The sequence below is a fragment of the Falco punctatus genome (assembly GCF_963210335.1).
Source record: "Falco punctatus genome assembly, chromosome: 3".
Taxonomy (NCBI): domain Eukaryota; kingdom Metazoa; phylum Chordata; class Aves; order Falconiformes; family Falconidae; genus Falco; species Falco punctatus.
Window position 1 is genome coordinate 113104057 of NC_137582.1, and position 24393 is coordinate 113128449.

Below are 24393 nucleotides of genomic sequence, written 5' to 3' on the forward strand. Positions count from 1 at the left end.
GTTTCTCCCCCGCATTTATTCCCCCCACCCCGTGCTTTTGTATTTCCTTTTTCTTCCCTTGCTTTTCACCCACACTTTTTTTTTTTTTCCCTCCTCCTTTTTCCCCCTCCTGCTTCTTTCCTTGCCTTTTCCTCCCCCTGCCCCCCCTCCTTCCCCAAATGCAGATGCAGGACACTATTACGAAAGCAGCTGCAGCCCCAGCAGAGCAGGAGTGCAGGAAGCCCCAGCGAAGGGTGGCTGCAGCAGCCCAGATGTGCGCTAGCCCAGATGTGTGCTGCTCCAGGCCCTAGCCAGGGCTCTCGAGGCTTTTAAAAACTACATCTCCACCGAGGAGGATTTCCCCTCAACGCCCGCATGCACAAACGAAACTGGAAACAATGGGATCTGCAACAAGGCAGGGAACTGGCAATTAAATGTGAGTATCTTTGAGGAAAAGGGGTGGCTGTTTGCAGAATTACGGAAATGAAACAGGGGCAGAGGAAGAAGAGGCAGTTCCAAGAAAATAGTTTTTTTCAGGATGTACTTTCCTACCAAACCACCTGGTTGTCTAGGGAAAACAGAAGATCCCTCCAGCTACATTACCGTACACACCCCACCCCACCCCCGATTTTAACACACCTTTTGTGGTCCCCGATCAACTTGACCTGGTAAACCACGTGCTGCAACATCTCACTTTAGCCGAGGGACAGCCTGGCAGGGGGAGTGGGAATGAAAGTACAGGCCTGGGCAGGCAGTTGGACCTGCAAGCCAGAAGCTGAGGACTGCTGATCTAGACTTTCCCCCTCCCTGGACAGACTGATAAACAACGAAATTTTGCAGAACGCCCTCGGGTCTCTGACAGGAGTAGCTCCCCAGGTCAGGCCTGTTCAGAAGCTCTCCCTTAGAAAGCAAAGCAACACCCATTTATGCTCTGCCCCTCTCAGCGCACACGGCGGGGAGGCGGGTGGGATTCACTGTTCTTGCAGAACTGGAAGTGGTTGGTGGTCTGACAGTCATGCCCTAATTTTACATGAAGAGGTAAGAACCTCTCCAAAATATGGGACTGACCCTGTCACAAACTGCCTGGTTTCCTGGTTAAAACAAAAACATCAAACCTCTCACCACAATAGACAGAAGTGCTTAAAATTCAGAACCAAGTTGTGTCTACACCATGCTTTTAAAAAGCCACAAATGTAAAAGCTCTTCATAGACAAGTATTTGTACTGGACGTAAGCTGTGCTTTAAAGCTTGTCTTAAATGTTCCATTTCTACCACTACATATTTAACCATGGAAATTAATTCTGGGCTAACAGTGACTATTTCCACATGATAAATGCAAGGGGCCCATAGTTTTCCCATTGCTCTTCCACTGTTTAGCTTATTTAGGGATTGTTTTTTAAGACCAAATGATAAGGCAAGGAGGATGAACAACCCAGTCATTTGGCACATCAAGCCTTTCTGCAAGTCCTCTAGAACTACCGTACTGGAGAGATTGCCTATTTTTGTTCACAGAAGTCCCTCCCTATCAACTGTACCTGTAGTATTGGCCCAACCACTGATGCATTGTTCACCAAGTCTCCTCCTTGGTAATGAGGAGCCAATGAGGAGCTTATGCAAAACAACTGTAAGTCATGGTGAGGGGCACAAGCATCTATCACAACCATCAGCGGGGTATCACCATCCCCAGAAAGATATCAAGGCAACCATGGATACCTAAAGGGAGGCAGTCTTATAGTGTAAGGACTGGAGAGATCTTCAAATGCCTAAGAAATGCTTCCAAAGCTAAATTAACCAACATGAGTAGCTCATACTATTGTAGTAACAGTGCATTTATAATTTCTATTTAACTGTTAATTTATGAACGGGAACAGACTTGGTCCTGGTAAAGTTAATGAAAACTTTGCGGTCACTTCAGATATGAGCATAGTTTCATCACCTTACTGATAATTAAGCTACAAAGGGTCTAGTAATGAAATCTAAACAAGGAGGGGAATTGCCCAGGAAATTCTAACTGGTAAGATCACTTACCTTCCACAAAACTGACTTACTGGGGAAGCTGAAGAGGTGGAACGAACAGTGAAAACTGCTTTCAGTTTTTCTTTCACAACCAGAGAAAGGGTAGTTATTTTTAAATTCAGATATCTCTTAAGATAAAACTACTCCAGATTCTTCCCTCTGGTAATAGGCTTATTCCATACTCTGTGACATCAACGGGAATGTTCACAGAACATCACCTAACTCTTTACAGGGTTAAGGAATCATGGGTTCAGAAATTCTATTAGCTCCCAACATAGCTTATTAACCCTCATCAAATTAAGACATCCTGTCAGGGTTGGTAGCCAAGCTTAAAGAACAAAACCAAAGCTTTTTTTCATTTCAATTTCAGCTGAATACCTGATTTTCCATCAGATTTAGATGGAGCAAAAATTTGTTCACTTTTTCTTGTTTTCTCTCATACCAAGTCCCAAACTCCCCTCATTTTCAAAAGACACCAGCGGTCTACACATTTGACTAATATTTTAAAAGTGAGCTAGTGTACTGTTAAGTACAGAGAAATATTACTTTAGGAAAGAAAATCTCAGAAAATGTTTCAAAGTAGCAGCACAAGTGTCCTAGTTCTCAAAAATAGAAACAGCACAGTATGAGTTTTGACTCCTATAAAGAGACTAAAGCTTTTGCTGCTCATCGTCTCCATAAAAAAAGCCAAGCCAATTTTTAGTTACTCAACTGTTTCCTCTTTTAGCTTAGGGGTAACGTGATCCATTTTTTTCAGTAAGACATAATAGAAATCAGTTATTTTTGCAGTTTTGCCTCATACTGAGGTATACACACATTCTACCGTTTTTGCACTATGCTCCTCCATCACACTGATGTCAAATATGACCTCAAGTACCCAGTCATCAGCTAGGTTCTAATAAGAACAAACGTGAAGGTTTGAATCCAGTTATGAACCCATTCTGTTTCTATAACAAAATACTATCCTGACAACTTCATTTTATAAAAAGACAACCCCACTCACTACTAGGCTGTCTTAATGCTTTGCATGATCCTTCCAAGTCCAGACACCACCTCTGCTGTATATGGTCCTTGAAGTCAAAGACATCTGTAAACACTTGTTTATGCTCAAGAACTCAACACCTGCTCAAATCATGAGAAGCTCATTGTTCAGTTCAACAGCAGGGAAGGTTGAAGCTGGGCTCAAATGCTGTAATGTTTGTCTCAGCTGCCAAAACAAATGACACTCATGAATAGGAGAGCATAGTATAGCCAAAGCAAAACACAAATCTACCCATTTGAGTTCCAAAATATTTTATCCTGCACTATCAGTAATTATGCATATACAATACTTTTAATTTCAAGGTACTGCTGCAATACAAGTGGTAAAGAGACTACTAGAATTAAAAGCACATTCTGGTATTTATGAAAGGACTAATCTCAAGAATGCAGGATATTTGATTTATAACTGAAAGGTAAAAACTATGTCGTGACTACTGTTGAAAAATACCCTTTTGATATCATGTCTTTTAAGGGGAAGGCAGATACTGTATCTATGTGAAACATGAGAACTGTTCAACAGGCTGCTGGAGGTGGTGAATCCTTATTTCCTTCAGTTACAAATCAAGTAACAACATAAAGAAACTATTTACATAGGCTTTTTAGTATTTTTTTGGTGTGGACTCCAATGACACATCCATGAGATAATAGTACCTCATTCCTATCAGAAGCACTACTCTACAAGGACATCAAATTAAGAGGGTTATAATCCTGAGTAAGTATCATATTGTAAAGCAGAATCCAGAACTGCATTTCTAGCCTGTGGTGTTTGGGACCCATCTTATCCTCTCTTCCACTCTCCAGACCCCTAACATTGACTTATAAGGAAAACCTAACACAAAAAAGCCCTACAGTAGTAGAAGGCTGAGGTCAGGACACATAAACAAATTACTGCATCTCATTGAATTTTTGCAGGGCAGCCAGGCCAATCACCGACTGTCCTTATGCTTCTCAATCCTTCACAAAAGCAAGGTCTAAATGCCAAGTCATGACAGATCTGTTTACACACACCAACATCAGCGTGTATCCCAAATACATAGGTGCACACAGTACTGTAATTAAATTTATACTAAAAGCCTGCAACAATCATATTCGAGCAATATTTCCAGTGTTAAATGGCTTTTCTAAGAGATTCAGGTGTGCATATTTCATGCATCAAAACAGAGAAACATACTACAAGATTGTTCTACTTGAACACTTCATAATGTTCACACAGCAATGAACGATGCACCTTGCATAAACCAGAAGAACTCTCAAACTTACTTGCATATTAGGCTATTACAGTGCTAAAAAGTGACATGACTCCAGCGGTAAGAAAATACTTTCACACTTCCAGACCAGTTCTTCTGTTTTAATACAGTTTTAATGAACATCAGTCCAAGAGATCAGTTGATAGTATGAGGTACATTCCTCTACCACATACGGCTGTGCTTAAGGAAAAGGACAAACATATACTTAAATTAAATAGTGTAATTTAATTTAGTAGCAGTTTAATTATCATTAAGTTAAAAAAAGTTATAATTAACTATTAACGTTAATGACTTGAGACCTTTCAGAAAGCATGAATCCAAAAGGAAATACCCAGCAGGTGATCACAGACTTGTAGTTTTTCCACCAGCACTGCCACCTGCATTAGCCTCTTAAAGAACCATTTGTTCAACGAAGACATTGGTCTACAATCTGTAACAGGCGTCTTGGCTCTGCTACTTTGCATGGTCTTCTAACAGATACACAATTAACTCATAGGTGGACAACACAATGGCTGTGTTCGGTATCTGCCGGATGAGTTGGGCAAAGAGTCCTCTATAGAAGGCAAGATAGCCTTCTTCACGTGCAACCAGACGTGCTGTCTGAATGAAAGTCTTGTATTTGGTGCCTTCTTCTCGCAGCCGTGTCCTTATGACCTCTGCAGACAAGTAAAACAGAGCCCAAAATTAACAAGACTTAAACCTTCCCATTAAGAAACATGCCATTACCAGGACAGAGTATGCAAAACCCAGGGACATGAAAACCTTCCTGTACCAATTGCCTGCTGGTACCTTCAGCCATGGAACCCTGTACACATTGTCCTTCAGGCAAAAAGCAAAGTTAAAGATGAGTTCCTTTTCATGTGGAATAAAGGGATTATTTGCTCATTCAAGCTAGAGAACTAAATGCTTCACTAATGTTCACATAATCAATACTGCTCTTTCTATATAACCATAACATTCATGTCTATCCAAAAGAATAACACTGCTCAACCCACAAGTGTTTCCCACCACTTGATGACAGAATCCCAAAGGCTGGGGGTACTCTGCTAGATGAGGCCACTAGTGAGAACAGAAGCATTAGCCATTCGATTTCTTTTGACATTTTTGAGCTGTTTTTAAACTAGGAAGTCCCAATCACCAACTACGGACTAACTAGGAACAGTGGGACCAGTACTGAAAATGCCAGCGCATATGCACAGGCCATGGTAACATGCATTTGGCCATTCAAACCAGAAAGAATTTTGCAGCCCTAAACCCCATCATTTGTCCTGGATTACAGGCAACAGCTGTTCTATTGTAGTCATAAATGGAAAAGTCAACGTACCATGTGGATAAGCAATACAAGAGGCACAGCCCTTGGAAACAGCAGCAGCAAACATCAGTCCAAAGAAGTTTGTTGAGTTCCTTTCGGTCCCGTTAGGAGAAGAAGGGGGCATCTGGACTTCCTTTAAGTGCTTTTTTAAACTTTCATAAATAGCAAAGCAGATAATGGTCTCAGAAATTCCAGCATAGGAGGCAGTCAGGCCCCTATAAAAGCCACGGATACCTTCTGTCTGGTAAACATATCTAGCACACTGCAAAGCATTCATTGGTTTTGAACCCCTGACTCTAAAAAACAAACAGAACAGAGCATATAATGAGCCCAGAAGAACTGATACTAAAAAAACACCTCAAGGCCTTCTATAGTTTTAGTAACTACAGAAATGGTTCTCTGCTAAGTTTTACTACAAAGAAATCATCTAGGAAAACTGCATAGAGCAGGACTATCATGCCAATAGAGCACTTAGCTTTGCTAATTCACTAATACATACTCATAATAATTCTTCCAGCTCAAGTTCTATCCAGTCTATCACAATAGACACCAACACTTTAAAAGATAACAAGCATTTAAGAGACACTGCTTTGCATTAAACTAGTAATTCATTTAAAGCCATCTTCAGCAGGCCAAGAGACAGAGGTCTGCCTACGTGAGATACGATTCTTCATTTTAAGAGGCAGTGCTCAGTTCAAAGGTGCTACCCTGTAAAGTGCTGAAATTAAGTCTTATGAATTATTTGTAAGCTGTGGTGCCTTAAAGGATCCTTCTCATCTGACCTAACATATCCTTACAGGAAGGAATTTCCATTCTAATGGAATTCTGCTAACAGAGGGACTGTTAGCAGAGTCCCTCATTGCTTTGATACCCACCAGGGACTGTGAATCACTCAAATAAAAGTTATTACTGTCAAATTCCCTCACTGTCTTCAGGAGGTATGGTTAATAGTAATACAATGCTGAAGGAAGCAAAAGAAAATTAAACCACTGCAACAGATTCTCATTGCCTCTAGAATGTTTTATGAAATTAAACTAATGTGGCTTCATTACAATGTAAAAACATCACCCTTCTGTTTACAGCTACCTGGCTGTGTATCAGTACCTTTGTTTGTTGCAGTAACACACACATCTGTATGATCTAGGATCAATACAGGTGATGTTGCCAAATGGGACACAGACTGCAATCTCATGTTCAGCCTCCCATATGAGGTCTTCTGACCTTTCCATAGCTTCTGTTACTGCTGTATCAAAGCATTTCAGTCCTTGATGTATTTATCCTCAATATCAACCCGTGAAGTGCAGAAGATTCCGTAAGCAGGAATCTGAGAGAAAAACAATGCTGTGCCCAACTTAAGATTTACAGCGAAACCAGAGACTGAACCTAACTTAACACTCAAGGCTACTCCCACATCCTTCATAGTAACTGTGCATGAAACTTAAGTAGGACACAGAGAACCTTAACCTTCAGTCTAACCAGGCAGAAGCATGGTGGCTTGAAGGTGGAACTGAGAGTCAAGGAAGCAATTGGGCTAGATCTATCAAAGTACAAAGAACCATGAGGAAAACCATGAAAGTTCAGTTTTCTAGAGGCTCCCTTAGCCACTCAGTGGCATCCAGTCTCCCTCAATCAGTTACTTACTTTCGTTCCAGTTGCATTCTGGTTTTCACCATCCATATAGGATTCATCAAGGAATTTGTGATAAAGGCTGAAAAAGTAAAAAGAAAACCAAATGTTCAGCTGAATCCACACTGCTGTATTGCCATAGCAAACGTGAACTTTATACGCTATGCAATGAGACAGTTCTAGTTACTAGCTCTGCCTAGAGGTTTCAAAAGACACGCAGGTATGTAGCTTATAATCTCTCTCTTGCCAGAGAACCATCTCATGCTAAATTTCAGGAAGTGTTGACCAATGACCTTGGAATTTCTTAAAGGATTCTTCCTTTTTGCACTTATGTTAATACGTACTTCGTGTTCCTGAAGACTGCTGTAGACAATACATTACTTACTGACTGGGTTTTAGAACAGTAGGTAAAAGGAAACCTGCGGGGAATACACAGTTAGTTCTTCTGTTTTCCCCAAGGCTCTAGGTGGTGCCATTGAGCCACGTCATTAACAGAATCCACCCATAATTAAGAGATTAGTTTAGGAAAGATTATTTTTAATGATCACTCTGGTGACTGATGCTTGAACTAGTGGAGCTCTTCTACAGTATTCTTCCTACAAGAACAAACCATCTTCCCTATCCTGGTAGGAAAAGTACCACACCCTAAAACAATTTGGCCAAAACAGTATCAAAAGTTTGCTGGTGTCTACTAATATTTTTTTCTTACATTTGAAGATATTACCATAGCATTGTAGTTGGAAAAAAGTTCATCCCAAATTAGTAAACAACAATCTTGAAATATTTCAGAGTGCTGAACAGGAAAACAGTTCCTCTGTAGATGAGGTAAGTTCAGAGCTAGCCAACTCTTGTTTTCTGGCATATACAACCTCAAAGTAGACGTACATTTTCAGAACGCGCCACATACCGGTCTCTGTACTCGTTCATATAACACAACTATGCACATATGTCCACCAAGATGGGTGTGGTAGCTCAGGTCCCATACAGACAGACCGAAAGTCCCATCCCTGCCTTATGATTCATTCCATTCATTTCCTAACTACTGGGAGGGACAGAAGTCTTGCAGGAACAAGAGCTTGGAATAAATACTTTAAAGAATTAAGGTGCATCTCAGAGCCACACAGACACTAATGCATGTATTGCCTGCTGTTGGCAAGAAGCTAGACACTGGGACATTGCTGCAGACCATATGGAAAACTAATTACAAACACATACCTGCAGAACCTGCAGAACAGATGTGCACAATGTTGCTGTTCGGCACAAAAATGCCATTAAATCGCTCTTTGGCTTTGGAGTAGCATGCAAAATAGACAGCTCTGGGCAGGAGGTGGTTAGGGTGGGTGGGCATGGAAGAGAGAAGAAGAAGGTCAATGTAATATACACCAAGTCAAGTTAGGCACATTACTGTTCTTACCCCCACCCCCCAAAAAACAAGACTTTCTCTCCAAAGAGGCCTTCATATTACTCCTTCCATCTACAAGAACACAGGGTTGCGTGGTTTTCCTTTTTCTCCTTACACTCCAGCACAACTATCTAACTTGACACCCACAAGACAGAAATATTTTACTTTCACACCAAATCTGAGTGGAAGGCAACGTATTCTTACGGACAAAGCAAGTTTGATTGGATACCTACGCCAGCTCTGCCATTAAACACAATCTGTGAACTTGGGAATGTCACTTTCCCACCTGGAGCCTATGTTTTCCAAAAATTCGTTCAGCACTGTAACTACATTAGCAGCACTTCATGCTTTAAACACTTAACCCTGGACTGCAACCAAAGTTTTACACATCTCAAACCTCTACGTAAAGCATAGGAACAGAGGAAGTTCTACTGCTCTGCAACAGTCAGTATGACAAGTAAGAAGCTGCCGGAACCAAGCGTGTTCAGATCACAGCTCCTTAAATGAGCTGCTAGAAAAAGGTGGATAATGGTGGCTACAGTTTGAGAATTTCCCTAAGGTGCCTTATTCCAATCTTATGGAAGAATATGAAGAAAGGCAAAAGACAGCATGAGTGAGCTGCATGAAAAAGCAGTCAGTCTTGGATTCAGATCCCTCCTGCAAAGTTTACCTGTACAGAAACGGATTCTCTGCTTCCGGGGGAAACATCCTACCTACTAGGCACGAGGCCAGAGAGGGAGTACACCACTCTTCCAGTTCCTTTTTAACTGGTTCAATTTCAGGCAGAGAACATCTGCCAATTTCCTATTGCTCACAAGTTTTAACATTTGCTAGGCAAAAAGATCTTCAGCCCTGCCAAGAACAGGACAGTCACAGGTACATGTAGAAACCATTCAGGTGCCTGTAGGACATTCAAACACAAACTCTGCAGCTACTTTTTTGTTGCTGTTAAAAAAAAAAACAAAACACCAACCAAAAAAAAAAAACAGGGACGGACACAGCCCTTCGGGGTTAATGAGGCAGCAATGCAAGACTTTCCCCTTCAGCTGCAGTTTTTATTTTGAGAATAATTTAGGCAATTAGGGACAAGATAGGTACTCCTCTCCCCTGGCATCTAGCTCCTACTCAGTGTTTGACAAGCACTTTTATGTATTCACAGGAAAGTAGCAGATCATATTAGAAAAATGCAAATATTAATCCTACATATTTTTCTTTCTCCTCTTTTCTCAAGCACTGTTCTTGCAATGACTTGGAATTTAAACGCCTTAATCTGTACCTTCCAGTGTCATAAAAGCATAAAGTGGATTTTTAGAAGTATTCTTGGTATGTATACTGTGCCGTATACACACACAAATCTCACTTTACATATGGGATAACTTCATGACCTATTCTTTTGAATCACAAAGGCACTGCAATATTTGGGTTGGTACCTTAAACGTGTCTTTTAGCAACAATTTAACTATTTACCTTGATGGTGCGACTCCAACCAAGTTTGGACCCAGCCCTCTGAAAAGTGACCTTGGTCCTTCTTTTTCCAGAATTGACCTTAAAATACAAAACAGAGGGGAAAAAAAGATAGCATTTGGGTCAAAAGTTATGCTTCTTGTTGTTGTCACAGTCAGTCAAAAGAGCTGTACAAAAGCAACAAGTATCAATTGTGAAGCTGTTCGCTTTTAAGCTACATAAAATACTTGAAAACTAGCAGAATTATGCACTATTGGATAAAAGCCATTATACCATAAAACTTCAGTGCACTACAGTCAAATGTGTGTCATATGGCACAAGCTTATAATTTCCATTCTTTGAAAGCTATCAGGAATTTAATTACTTTCATGGAGAATCCAGGGATAGTTTACTCTGATGAACAAAGAAAATTTTTGGCATTCTCTGTATCTAAGCAATTCAGGAGTTAGCTTCTTGTACAGAGACACAAAAAAAAAGATATTTTTTTTCCCTTTCACAATTATCTAGTGATGTGTTTCTTCCCCAGAGCGAAAGGTGAATGTGACAACCACACTACAAGCTATGTCTTCCCAGGTGGTTCAAGGGTATCTGGTTTTGAGGGCATTCAAAAGAGTTCACATCATCTTTCCCAAGTAAACTCCAACTACAGTGGCACTGCTGTGAATCCCTGTCAGGACAGGACTTCGTGATCAAGTCTAAAGCACGAAGATCATCAAATGGCACCTTCCTGCAGTTCCACAATTGCTACAGCCCAGGTTTCCAAAGCCATTTCCACTCATCTTCCTTCACACCTTAGAAGACACGCTGGGCTAAGATTTTGCTGAAGAAGATAAACTGTTTGGATAGCTTCCTCCCCAGCTGCCAAGTTCTGTACGATACCTTGCTGAAGTGTCTCATTAAAAAAAAAAGACATATTAGAAATTCCTTGCGCTACTACAGTGAACATATTCACAGGACTGAAACAACAGCCAAACACTAGTAAACAGCCAAGTATTTACCAGTGGAAGCCAGGTACAGTCCAGTAATCACAGTGATTTCAGTGCACAATCTGCTAGACAGCAGATCTCTTAACTCACCATGTGAAAACCACACAAGAAAATCCAGGTAATGCTGTGTTCCATGGGTAGTTCACATGCACCTGTGGAACTGCCAATTTTCCAGAATTTGCTTTCCAATCATTAGCACTGTTGAGTATGTTCCCCAGAGATTCCAGAACCAAGCTCATCAGACAGGAGCTTCTGAAACACTTTTTCTGCAGCAGAGTTGAACTTTCTGTGTAAACTCCATGGCTGAGTGTCTCCAAGGAGACAGATCCACCAACTACTTGTTCTTTGTCATTTAACAGTCACGACTGCAGATTCCAGCTGGGCTAACTCATCAGAATCTTAAATGGATTAGACAAAAACAGCGTGTCCTTCTGGAGTCCTTTCTATTCAGCAGCAGGCTTAACCTGCCCTCCTACGTACCTACTTTCTTTCTATTTACAGCAGTGAAGGGGCTTTCATACTCAACACCTTTAACTCTTACAGAGCGATTTTATATGTAGGGCTCTAACGGCCGCTTCTTTAGCCATACAATTCTGCTAAACCAGAAGGCCCAAGTCACATCCAGTTTAGCAGTATATGCGTGACCAGGATTGAGAAAGGGATGGAAGAGTAAAAGCAAGAGAGCTAACTTCACTTCTTTCTTCATATATTTTTATTTTATCAGAAAGATCATAATCAATAGCATTATCTGTTTCTTCATAGATAATGCCTGCAAAGGAATGACAGCATAAATATTTTGCTCTCACTTCTCAATCCTCTGAAGTAAGCAGGTCAAAAACTTGGTGATACATGCAGCTGAGCAATTCCTGAAGCAAAATGAAATCAAGATCACAATCACCAAATTTAATGAGCTTAATAAATATATTAAAAGGTTGACCCAATTTTAAACGATTGCCTCTCTTCCTACCAAAAAAAAAGGCAACCCCAGAAAAAGATAGGTCAAGAGACTGAAGCCTTGTGCCTTGAAGTTTTCACTTCCTTTAGTTACAGCTGACTAAAGTCCAATGCTGCAAGGTGAAAAGACAGCAAGAGAAAGGAGATGAAAATTAAAGGCAACTGGCACTACCTTACATTTTCAGTCACGAATTGCTCTAGACTCACCTCTGAATAGACAAAGAAATGTTTTGGCAGGGGAAAGCAGCACTGTTTACAATACAGAAACTCAAGTCCCAGAATGACTCTAGCCAGATAGTTCTGCAGAGAATTTGAATTAGCAATCTACTGTTATATAACTGTGCAGCTTCTCCCCAGGCAATCTGCCAAGCATGTTGGCCTTACATAAAATTGTTCAGCTCTCTTTGCTAGTCATTATTTTCTTTGGCATTTCTGATACCTGATCTAAACAGGACCTCTCTGCATCACCCTGGGGTGCCCAATGATCCAAATAAACTCAATCCATTTGCATGAGGTCTGAACCATAAGTTTATGGTGCTTTTGATACGAAACACAGTAGTAGAGATTTGTATTTCAGAGCTGCTGGCAAAAACTATTCAGCACTTGTAAGCTAGACAATTCCACATTTCCTCTTCTTTATGAATACACATCTGAAAAGGGAACAGCTGGAGCATCAATTGCTGCAGCCTGAACCACACAGAAGGCTTTTAACAGAAATCGTAAGTAATGCAGGTGTAGATAAGATTGATGCATAATAATAATAATTGGCAAAGACAACATCTAACAGCAAGACTTCAGTGACAATCTATAAAAATGGTAACATAGAGGTATTATTTGTGACAAGTAATGATGACAGATTCATATAAAGAAATGAAGCATTAGGTTTTCAGAACACCAGCAAACTTGCCATCATCGGATAAACAGAGGAGACCTCATTAAGTCAGCTATAGCTGAGGAGAAGATACAACTTTCTAAGATTCCCATTAGACATTACATTTTAGTGAGTTTGCTTTTGCAAAAAGTGTCCTTCCCTCACTCCCGTAAGTTTCGGTTATAGATCACCCACACAGGACTGCAGACAAGGTGAACTTCAAATATATGGGAACACAGAATTCCAGAGGTCATTGGATCAAACTCGTACTCAAAGCAGGGCCAGCTTCAAAGACAGATCAGGGGCTTACATGCATCTCTAAGTGCAGAGAATCAGAAACCTTGTTACAATGCTGGTCTAAGGTGAAGGAAAGGCTACAGGCTCTCACTTTATATGATGCTTGGAAGAAAGCACACTTCAAAACGGGAATTAAAACTTCCCTCCAAACAGGTGTCATGGTTTAACCCCAACCAGCAACCAAGCACCATGCAGCTGCTCGCTCACTCCCCCTCACCCAGAAGGATAGGGAGGAGAATCATAACGACTCGAGGGTTAAGAACAATTTAATTGGTAAAGCAAAAAAGACACACATGCAAGCAAAGCAAAACAAGGAATTTGTTCATTACTTCCCATGGGCAGGCAGGTGTTGAGCCATCTCCAGGACAGCAGGGCTCCCTTACACATAACGGTTACTCGGGAAGACTAATGCCATAATGCTGGATGTGTCCATCCCCCCCGGCTTCCTTCTTCCCCCAGTTTATATACTCAGCATGATGTCGTATAGTATGGAAGACCTCTTTGGCTAGCCCAGGTCAGCTGTCCTAACTCTGTCCCCTCCCAGTTTCCCATGCCCCTCCAGCCCTCTCCCTGGCAGGGCCCAAGAAACTGAAAAGTCTTTGACTTAGTATAAACATTACCCAGCAACACCTAAAAACATCAGTGTCCTATCATTGTTGCTCTCACACCAAATCCAAAACACAGCACTGCACCAGCTACTAAGAAGAAAAATTAACTCTATCCCAGCTGAAATCAGGACAACAGGTAAATAGCACGGGCAGCAACAGCAACAAGTATCTCTAGTAGCTACTGAAAGTGAACCGGGAATGGCTCCAGGAAAAGGAAGAAGGCAGCATATATAGCTTATTCAGTACTACAATCATTTGCCAAGAACTGGCCCCAGCAAGGACTACCTGTTCCCATGCTTAAAGCAGACAGCAAACATGATTATTCGCAATAAGAGACAAAGACGACACTTGTCAGTGTTGAAAAAGCCCTTTCCTCCAGAGTATTTTCTGTGATAGCTCCCCCGAGCTAAGGCATACTGGGAGTTTACAGTATGTCCTGTGTATTGATCCCTAGGAAGTCGTAACTACCTAAAAGCCTAAATGTGAGGAAACCATTTAAGAGTAATGCCTCCAGACGCTTATTCAAATCAATTAACTTTGGAAAGTTTTTAAGTGGTAGAAACAAATTGCTGAGGAAGTTCAAAGGAATGCTCAGGAGTCCTGAACATGTATGTGTTTTAAAAAGAGTAATTTGTGTTTCTACTGCTTAAGGCAGAAACCCAATCAACATGAATCCTTCCAGTGCAAGCACGGAGCAGAAGTTGCATTCCATGTTTGCACAGAGGAATTGAAACTCAGATCACTGGTGTCAAGCAACACTGAATGACAGGAGGAGCAGTACTCACTTGAGAACGCTAAAGAGCCCAGGTGATACAGACGTTGGCCTGACCACTCCTTCACCACTGATGGTCCCCAGCTGGACTTGTGGATAGTAGACAGTGCGGAAGGCTAGCTTTGAAGATTGGAGCCTAGTCTTTATTACCTCTAAGGGACACGTAAAGATGGCGCCAACAGTTCCTCCGCATCTGTAAAACACAATTAAACAGAAGACAGGGTCAGGAGAACATAGCTGCACAGATGTGTCAAATCACAGCATGGCATATAAATAAAAGCTGAAGGCTTGCCTCCAGTTGCTCTGTATTGTAGACAAGTGATTAGGAAGCAGGGCAGTTTTGGCATTAGGCAAGGGAGACTGTTCCCAAGCCTTAAGGGATGGGAGAAAAGGTTGAGAAACTGTTATTATGATCATGTGCAGTGAAGAGATTGGTAAACACAAAGATTATATCCAGCACTAACAAAAAAATTCCTAACTGACCACCTGCTGGTCCCATGTTCTGCCAGGACCTGGAACTCTGCCTGTAAAAACTTCAGAGACATCCATGTTTCAGAGGTTGTTGTCCTAAAACACACATGCCCTTGGATGGCTTTTTCTTATGGGAAGCAGGAAGCTGACAGACGAGAACAAGCCGCTGGGGATCAGGACAGTATAGACTGAAAACACAGCAATATAATTCTTCACCATTTCAGTACATGTGATTGAAACAGCTGTCTACAGAAGCAGCAAATATCAAAACTGCATTAAGTTAGGCCCTCGTAAAAACAACGGATATCAACTTTTTTTTGGAGGGGTGGGGGAAAAGAAACTATAACGATGAGAGGGAAGGTGGGAAAACAGAGTAACAAGACAGAAAGGCTACTAAAGAACAGAAATCCCATACACTGAAAATAGAAGGACAAAAAAATATTATACACACGTGTGCATATAGATACACTTATATATCTAAAAATATGTATATAAATAAGAAATAAATGATCCTATAATAGGCACATACTCATCTTAACGCAGTCAGACTGGGCCTCAGAAAAAGCATACCAGGCCAAGAACATAAGGTGTATGAGTACTGATTTTCATTTTAATCAGTGATCTGGAAAGTGACTGGTCAAATTATTTCTCTGCTGCCACTCCTCTTCGGCAATTGAATGTTCCTTCTGTCAAGCTTTACAATTATACATAACGCTGAGGTTGGCTAAAAGGTACTAAATCTAAATTTTATTCATCAAACATGTTGGGACTTAGGAAGACCTAAGTGAAGACTTTGGGGTGGGGCAGTGGTGGGCTTTCACTACAACTGAACCGATGGATCAGGAAACATTCCCATTGTTTACACAAGCATCAAAGCACACAATTCCCTCAAAAACCTGTGTTTGTGATCTTCCTTAGAAAAAGCCATGAGTTGACAACTTCACTCTCTTTGATGTTAATGTAAAATTGTGATTTAAGTAGTCTTCCATGAAAGGGAGGTGACCTAAAAAAAAATCCTCTCCTTTGTCTTGTGCATAAATAAAGCATTGCTTGCTAGAATCACAAGAAGTTTGCATGCACTGATTCGGGAACATAGATACATAAAATGACATTAATAAAGGTACTAGTGCATATTTTCTAAAGCCCCCTCTGTACATGAACTATTTTACTAGGAGGATCTTTTTTTAAACACAAGGAAAAGGGCAATTAAAGAATGGCAGAAAAATCCAAGCTGTAGATACATACTATTTTATAAATGCTTTATCTGGTAGTTTATTTTGCTTGCTGAAACAGTATGCCTTACACCAAACAGTAACCATTCTTTGCCAAAACCCTGGAGCCTCTGCACTTGCATTAACAAATAGCCTGGCCGCCCTGATTGTACAACCACAACAATTAAGGTTCTTTGTAAGGTTCAAAAGGACACTCTAGACCACATGGCCAGGGAATATAACTTCATCACTACTGTTTTCACTTTCTGCAAGATCCCGTCCTAAGCACACAACCCCAAACACTATGCTTTTCAGATGCAAACGCATCGAACCGAAGAAACCGTGTTCTCACTGAGACTGGCAATATGATTTAACAGCATGCTTCCATGAGTTTCTGCTCTAACTTCTTGATTTTTCTGCTTCTCTCCTGAAAGGGGAGAAAACCTGAACTAGGGACAATCCACACATTCAAAGTGACAGATGACATAAGAAAGAGCTTTACCTTCATCCCTTTTAAACCACTTATGCTTTGACTGTTGAATAAAGCCACCAAGTTGTTCATGGAACTAGGTACATAGCAGCTGAAGTTGTGCCATTTGGCTCAAAAATGACAGTGTTCACGGAGACCTTATCAGGCCTCTGATTATTTTGTGTACTAAACCAGGGCTTGGACACAAGTCTTCTGTTGTGTCAGTGCTACTCTGGAGGACATGGCTTCAGTTTATCCTGCTCACATTGCTCACAATTCTCTGAAATTAGATCTTGGGGGGGAAAAGACTGGTCAAGAATGGCTTCTCCAGCAAACCCTTTCCTGTTCCCACTGCTCACACTTGCAACTCTGAGCAGGCAGGAAGCGTTTTGAGGATCTCTCTTGCAGACCCCCACTACCAGCTTTCCTGCTATGTATATCCAATAGATAGAAATAGGTACAATTAACACTTGGGTAATCAACATACTAAAGAGAAATTGTAAGTCTGTGGGAATTCAATGAAGAGAATTTGATTGCCTTAATTCCCAATTCATTTATCTAGCAATGCTCACTACTGTGGATGCTGTCTTCAGCCCTCATTTATTTCACATTTGTGAGCTCTAAAACAACTCTCACAGTAACAATTCATGAACTCAGAACACAAACTCCATTTGCTGTTTCTGAACCACCAGCTGCTCAGTCTAGCGTGACATCTCACCATATATTTTAGCCTTTCTGCATACTCCCTGCTGCATCAGCTGTCCTCTTGCCTTCCTAGCCCACCCCTTGCTTTTCACGCTTTAAGTTGGATAATTCAGTTAATTTATGCAGTCTTGAATATTTAAGTACTTCTGGTAATATGTATTTAATCCTCTGATAGTCAACACAATGAGTTAATATCTGCTTCATCAGTTTTAACAGCTCAGAGTTTATGTTGTCAGTGTGACATTTAACAAAAAAAGCATTACCTAACAGAGCAATTCTCAGAATGTCAACAGGGTGCATACATTACGTCCTAAATATAAATATGCAGCAGATAGTTCAAGTAAGGACTTCAATATGTTGGGCAGCTTTTTCAAAGGAGCTGATTTTCCTCCACATGGGAATTCTATGCATCATACCCTGGCATTGCCATGTTCCCTGGAAAGGCGGCTGAAAAACAACACACTGTGCATAAAAGAAACACTTGGTATTCCTAGGGGGTTCCAAATGCCTACATCTGGGAAGAAAGGAGAAACAACCAGCTTTCCTCAGCTACATAAACAGCCATAAACCTTGAAAGATTCAGACCATGGATATGCAGACAGATAAATTTGATTTGGGAAAAATCTTATGCTGTAATCAAGGCAAAAATCTCCAAGTCTTCATACTGGTTTGAGTCAGGGTTGGTATTTTTGATACATCAGTGCACAACTACAATTCTGGATGTTAAGTAGTGTTTACTGCACTAGCCTCTTGCAAAAATCCCAAAACAATGTCTAAATCTGTCCTTAATCAAAAAGATAGAAACCTCTCTAGAAACAAAACATTATAGTAGAGTATCTTCAACAGGTCAAACGGCAAGCACGCAACGATAGGTTCCCAGCTATGCCCTGCTCTGCATGTATCACAAATAGAAAAATCTCTTCAATGTGAGACACCCAACCGTTACTCAGCACTAGCCTGTCACTTACTGCCAGAAAAATAGTATTTGTACTTCAGGCTTTGAACATTCCCTCTAGTGACATGATAGGCCAGGCATATATCACCATAACAGCAGTAAAATACAGTTTCTCTGCTTTGTAATATCCAAACAAGGAAGCTAAGGAAAACCTTGGTCTGAGAACATGAAAAAAACCTTTGCGTTTATGGAGATACATAACATACTATAAATTAACAGCTGAAGAAAAATTATTCACTTCCATAAAAACAAAATACTGTTTAAAAAACATGCCAAGGATGCAAATCTCAAAATCCAGTTCCAATTTTCCTCTTGCTGCCAACCTATCTTCACAAAATCCACCCTCAATATACCAATGACTTGCATTTGAAATAAACTCTCAGCACCCACTAGCACAATTAATATAGATGCCAAGAATCTTAATTAAGAGTAGGGCTTACTGTCCTAAATCTGTCCTAGATTTAATCACTGAGCAATATTCTTAATATAAATAATATCACAATGCTGAATGTTGAAGGAAATTCTGCAAACCAAACAAAAAATAATGTTTAGAGTACTACTGACTTTACCAAGATCACAAGCAAATATGATGATCTGCTTGGTTAGAGCAGTAACTTATAACCCAGCCTGGCACGTTTTGCAGGTGCAGGACCTTGCACTTGCCCTTGTAGAACTTCATGAGGTTCGCTTGGGCCCACCTCTTAAGCCTGTCAAGCTCCCTCTGGATGGAATCCCTTCACTCCAGCGCGTTGACTGCACCACACGGCTTGCCATCATTGGCAAACCCACCCAGGGTGCACTCAATCCCATTGTCCACGTCACCAACAGCACTGGTCCCAGTACAGACCTCTGGGGAACGCCACCCATCACCATTCTCCATGAATGGACACATTATTTCCCAAGTGGTTTGTCAGCATTAGCACACTGATTCACAATTAACATCCATGGCAGCAGTATACCAGTCCCTCTCCACACAAGTCATTTGGTTACTAATTTGGGGAGTGACTTTTCATTAGTTCTGTGACCTGTACTAGACACTCAGGCAAACCCAGGTCAAAGTCAACACTTTAAGCAAGGCTCTCAGCAACCCAGTACATCAGGCACCTCTCAGCTACAACCAAGACATCCACCTATGCTCATGGAGACAGATGTCATCATGCCCTCAATTCAAAGCAGCCTGATGTCACCAACCTTCCCAAAGCATGCTTCCAACTCTTTTTACAGGTGGCTTAAGCAAGCTTTGGCATCTAATGTTGCTTTTCAGAGCCACAGGAGCAAGGGAGTTACGGACATGGGCTGCAATACCAAGACATAAAGAAAGTGACAAACATGGTTTTATTGAAACACAGCCCCCCCCCCCCCAGTTTGAACTGAAGAACTAAAGAATACGTATCACACTGTATCTAAATGAAATCAAGATAAAAAGCCTGTTCTCAGTTTTTGCTCTTTGCCAGTTTTATGAAGGGCACTACAGCCTCCCAACACCACTTCTTAGGAGATCCTTGTAGTACAGTATTACTCCAGTTGGAAAGATAACATGCAGCCTAGTCCACAGTTTTTCCCAAACAAAAACAAGTAACAACTGCACAGACTTCAGCAGGGAAGCAGGAGCCCAGACTTGTAAACATGCTTACATCTGTTGTGCAACTTGGGGATCACTGCCTTTGGTGCTTCTGAAACCTTCCCTGCCCTCAGAGTCATCTTCCCATCAAAATGTCAAGACCTTTTGCTTTGCTGTTACTACTGCAAGTCTTAAAAGGAACTAAAAGAAACAAAAGGAAGCCAATGAAACTGTGTACCTACAGTCAGCTGGCTAACAGGAAGCAGTCTCTTCCCACAAGTGGAGAACACTTTCTAATATTCAAGTGCGTTTCATCACTCCTAGCCTCTCATGTATTAAACACTTCTATTCTGGCAATTAATATTATCTGAGGCTGGCCTGCCTTTTTTGTGCACACATAAAGATACTGTACTACATCATTAAGCTGACAGCGCCCCGTTCCCACCTCCACAGGAAGGTATCGTAACACCAGTAATGTCTCCATCAAAATCATTTCGAGTGAATGGGCCGTTCTTGCTTTATATGCAAAAAATACTTCACAACTGAACAAAGGTTAGCATCTTACACAACTTATAAAATATTCTGAACTTCCAACACTTTCTTCTGCTGCAGGGGCAATTTTATCCAACATGCAAAGGTAAAGGTATTTGAAGGACTGAGGAAGGATCTCAACAGAGACTATTACACAAGTACTAACACACTACCAATTCTTTCTAAAATTCCTTGGATGTTGTAATAGATGTAGCAAAATATTATCACAGCTGAGCTCCTTTAACCAGATTTTGTTGAGCAGGCATCCTTTACTACTAAAAATTGAAATGCGTAAGGCAGACGTGGCACAGAGCCTCATATCTAATATTATTTGGATTTCTAGCTCTCTCCCATCAGCTGGCTGGTGCAGCACCCCTCCACACACTGCATTTCCTACATGTAGAGAAAGGTGTTTTAATAGCTTGGGCAACAGTTTGATACCAATGTTCAATTTCTTGTTCTACCCAGCAAGCTCAAAGAAGTCTGTACTTCTCACTTGAAAAGCAGAGAGAATAGCACTAGTAGATACATACACACACAGGATATGGGAGTTCAGGGCCCTGAACAGGGAACTGCTCTGAAATAAACTGTTTGGCTGGTGGGTGGTGGGCAGGCATGTCGTGGGCCAAACACTTCAGCATTGGCTGGCGCGTGAGAAGATTGAATTTGCTGTCTCATTTTCCTTTCTCCAACATCACAACGAGACAAATGATGGCACACTGTTCTGCATCTCTTTAAATAACAAAAGATATGCAGAACAAGAATCAGGTCCAGCAGTGAACCCTGAAAGGCATGTATAACCTAAAAGACCATGTCTGTCCTCTGTGCTGTATTTTCATCGCTGCTATAGAAATAGATAAATCTTATTATACCAGAGTGGCCAGGGGGATAGTCTGCTGTGTTCCCATTCTTCTGCCTCCTGGTGACTTCCTAGGCCTGCTGCAGAAAATGTTTGTTTACTAGGATCCTTGGAGAAGGCAGAGGGTACATGAAATGAGTAAGGAAAACACTTCCACCAATACTAGGTTAACACACAGAGGAGTTTCAAATCCCTATTTATTTATAGCCTGATGAGTAATATGAGGGCATCTAGAGTTCTGGATGGGCATCGTTATTATCCAAACAAGTTGCATGCGTACATTGAGATCCAGCTTCTGTCACAGGCTCCAGGTACTCTAATGCAAGTGGGGGCGGCCAGGGGAAAAAAGGACTTAAACCAGCACTTAGCGTTCAAGTCAGCAAAAGGGCAGTGTCTCTGAAAAGCTTACCTTTGTTGGGTTTAATACTATATTAAATGAACCTACAGCTCCAGCAACACATCAGGGGACGCTGAAGTCTGTATAGCAACAGAAGAAACAATGGTCTACTATTAAACAGATTTAAACTAACAACAGAGTTCATGTTGGCCTTCTGTTGTCAGCTGACAAGCAAAACACAATATTCTACTACTTAGATAGTTTAAGCCATTTAAAAAAAAACATTAAAATAAAATAAGATGTCTGGTCAGGACAGATGTGCATACAACAGCACTTACTACCTGCAGAACCTGTTTTTTAAAAACGTATTTTTAATTTACGCCATAAAATGATCTCACTGGACAACTATTAAAATCACTGTACTAAGTTATTTAACAAGAGGTTTTTTAAGAGTTTTTGCTTGATGGGTTGGGTTGTTACTTTAAGCTTTTAACACAACAAAAATAAGAAATTACAAGTCCTCTCACGAACTTAACAGAAGTGGCCTGGTATGCCAGTTCACCTACCCAGCAGTACCAGGACCTTCCTTAACTCTCTTTCACACTCCTTTTCCCTTTCTGGAGTGCTTGTGTTTCAGCATAATTACACAGCTGAGGCAGCTGCACAGCCTCCGCCGTGCAGAGCCCACGAAAGCATTGTACCAACACCTTCCTTTGTAAGATCAAGCTACGGTCCATCAAGAAAGCATAAAGCCTGCCGCCCACACAGGGCTCCTCGGATACATCCCTCGGCTCCCGCTTGATTCAGCGGGAACTATGTACAGGGGCCGGGCTCGACCGAAGTGTTTCAGTTAGCAGAGCTGGACACCGCAGCATTTTCAAATTATATTTAGCTACATGCCACGGCAGCCCGATGCTGACCTCAAGACGCACCGTGACCCTGCTCGGCGCTAAGGGCGCATCCCCCGGCTCTGGAGAGGCACCGCGGGCCCGGAGACCGAGGGGAAGCCGCGGCTGCCGCTGCAGCGCCGGGACGCCAGGGGAGCGGCAGGGAACAGGCGGGCGGCGCCCGGTGCCCACGGGCCGCTTCCCCGCCACCGGCCCCGCCACAGCCGCCCCCGCCGCCGGCACGGCACGGCGGGGCCCTCACGCAGGCGGCGGCCGAGCGCCCCGCGAGGAACCGCCGCCGCGGGGCCTTCCCCGGCAGGCAACAGCCCCTCCGCCGCTCCCGCCGCACTCACCCCCCGGCGAAGAGGTGCAGCAGCGTATTCTCCTGCGGGGCGCCCGCCATGGTGCCTCCGGCTCCAGCCCCGGCCCCGCCAGCGTTAGCTGGAGGCGGAGGCCAGGCCGCGGCGCGCGTGTGACGTTAGCGGGCGGCGCGTGACATCACTAGCCAGGCGGGCGGGGCCGTGAGGGGCGGGGCCGGCGGGCCGGTAGCGCGGGCCCGCGCGCCAGGTGGCGTCACCAGGCGCGGAGCTTGGCAGCGCAGGCGGCAGGTTGGTCGCGTGACCGGCCGCGGCGGGGAGGGGACAGCCCGTGCGGACGCGGGGGGGCGCTGGGGGGCGGCCTCGCCGGGGCCCCGCTGCAGCCCGCAACGCCGGCTGGGCCGCGCCCGGCGGGTGCTGCGCGTCCCCGGGGAAGGGGCCTGCGCGGCCGCCCGGGCAGCCCGCGCCCCGCCAGGGCCCTCCCGCTGCGCTGCAGCCCCCCCGCGCCGCCGGCCGTGCCCGCCGCCCGCGTCCTGGCGCTGGGCCGCCTGAGCAGGCAGGCGTGGGGTGCGCGCTGGTGCCAGCTGCGTGGCGCTCCCGGAAGGCGCTCTGCGCTGCGTGTCCGTAGTGCGCGGGAGCCAGAGCTCAGGTCTGCTCCGGGTCCGGTGTTCGGTGGCGGGAAGGTGAACTGGCACATGGAGAGGCAAGCTCAGGCCGGACCCTCCAGCTGCGAGCCACAGGCCTGGGCTCCGCTGCTGCAGCTCCGGCAGCTCCGGCAGCAGCACCTTGCCGCAGCCAGATCGGCCTTTCACAGGTTCTTGAATCCCGCACTGCGGGGGCGAGCAGGTTGGGCGGCTTATCCTGGGACCCTGCAAGGAGAGCGGGGGTGCTCCTGGCATGGGCGCGCTGAAAATCCTGCTGTGCTGTAGCCAGTGCCTGGCACGTCTGAAGGGTGGCATCCAGTGAGCAGCATGGAAATAGTCCTTCTCCCTCCCTAGTCCCCAGGGATTCCAGAGATTTCAAGCTTTTATTTACGCAAATGGCTCTTCTGGTTTTGTATTAAAATCAGAGGAAATATCTCAGTTATTTGAGTAGTCCAACAAAAAAAAAAATCAAAAAAGTGCTGGTTACTCACTCAAAGCCCGCAGCTTTCCTCCAGCCCTTTGAACACCCTGGGGGAAAGCTCAGACACCTGCACCGAAGGCTGAGTGATGTGCTGAGTGTGAGGGGTGGCTTAACCATGATCTGTAGAAGTAGTTGTATTTGAGGTACACATGACATGAGGCTTTTAAATTTACACTCCCCTAAAGTCAGTTGAAGAGCTTTGGCTCAGTGCAGTGGTTTACACTCATCTTTAGGCTAGGTGCCATCAATTTATATGCTGTGGGTTAATTTCACAGCCAAGACATTTACAAATATCTGGTTTCTAACATTTAAAGTTAAAATCCTGAGGGAAACATTAAAATCTACAGAAAGACCCTCGGTCTGCATATTTTCCATGTACACAACTTTTCT

General features: G+C 43.0%; 1 protein-coding gene and 1 long non-coding RNA gene across 2 annotated transcripts; one reads left to right on the forward strand and one right to left on the reverse strand.

Annotated features, from left to right (window-relative positions):
• Window positions 1-3: 3 nt before the first annotated feature.
• On the forward strand, window positions 4-11761 carry LOC308059931. The gene is made up of 2 exons (XR_013926518.1): window positions 4-415; window positions 10614-11761. It is a non-coding gene; the product is annotated as an uncharacterized lncRNA (long non-coding RNA).
• SLC25A33 (solute carrier family 25 member 33) lies at window positions 4084-23068 on the reverse strand. Its single transcript, XM_080377944.1, has 7 exons — window positions 22915-23068; window positions 14589-14768; window positions 10091-10168; window positions 8437-8537; window positions 7237-7303; window positions 5608-5891; window positions 4084-4939 (listed from the first exon to the last, which is right to left on the reverse strand). Exons 1-7 carry the CDS (start codon window positions 22962-22964, stop codon window positions 4737-4739), a joined length of 963 nt encoding a protein of 320 aa, XP_080234070.1. The 5' UTR covers window positions 22965-23068; the 3' UTR covers window positions 4084-4736.
• Between the last annotated feature and the right edge of the window lie 1325 nt (window positions 23069-24393).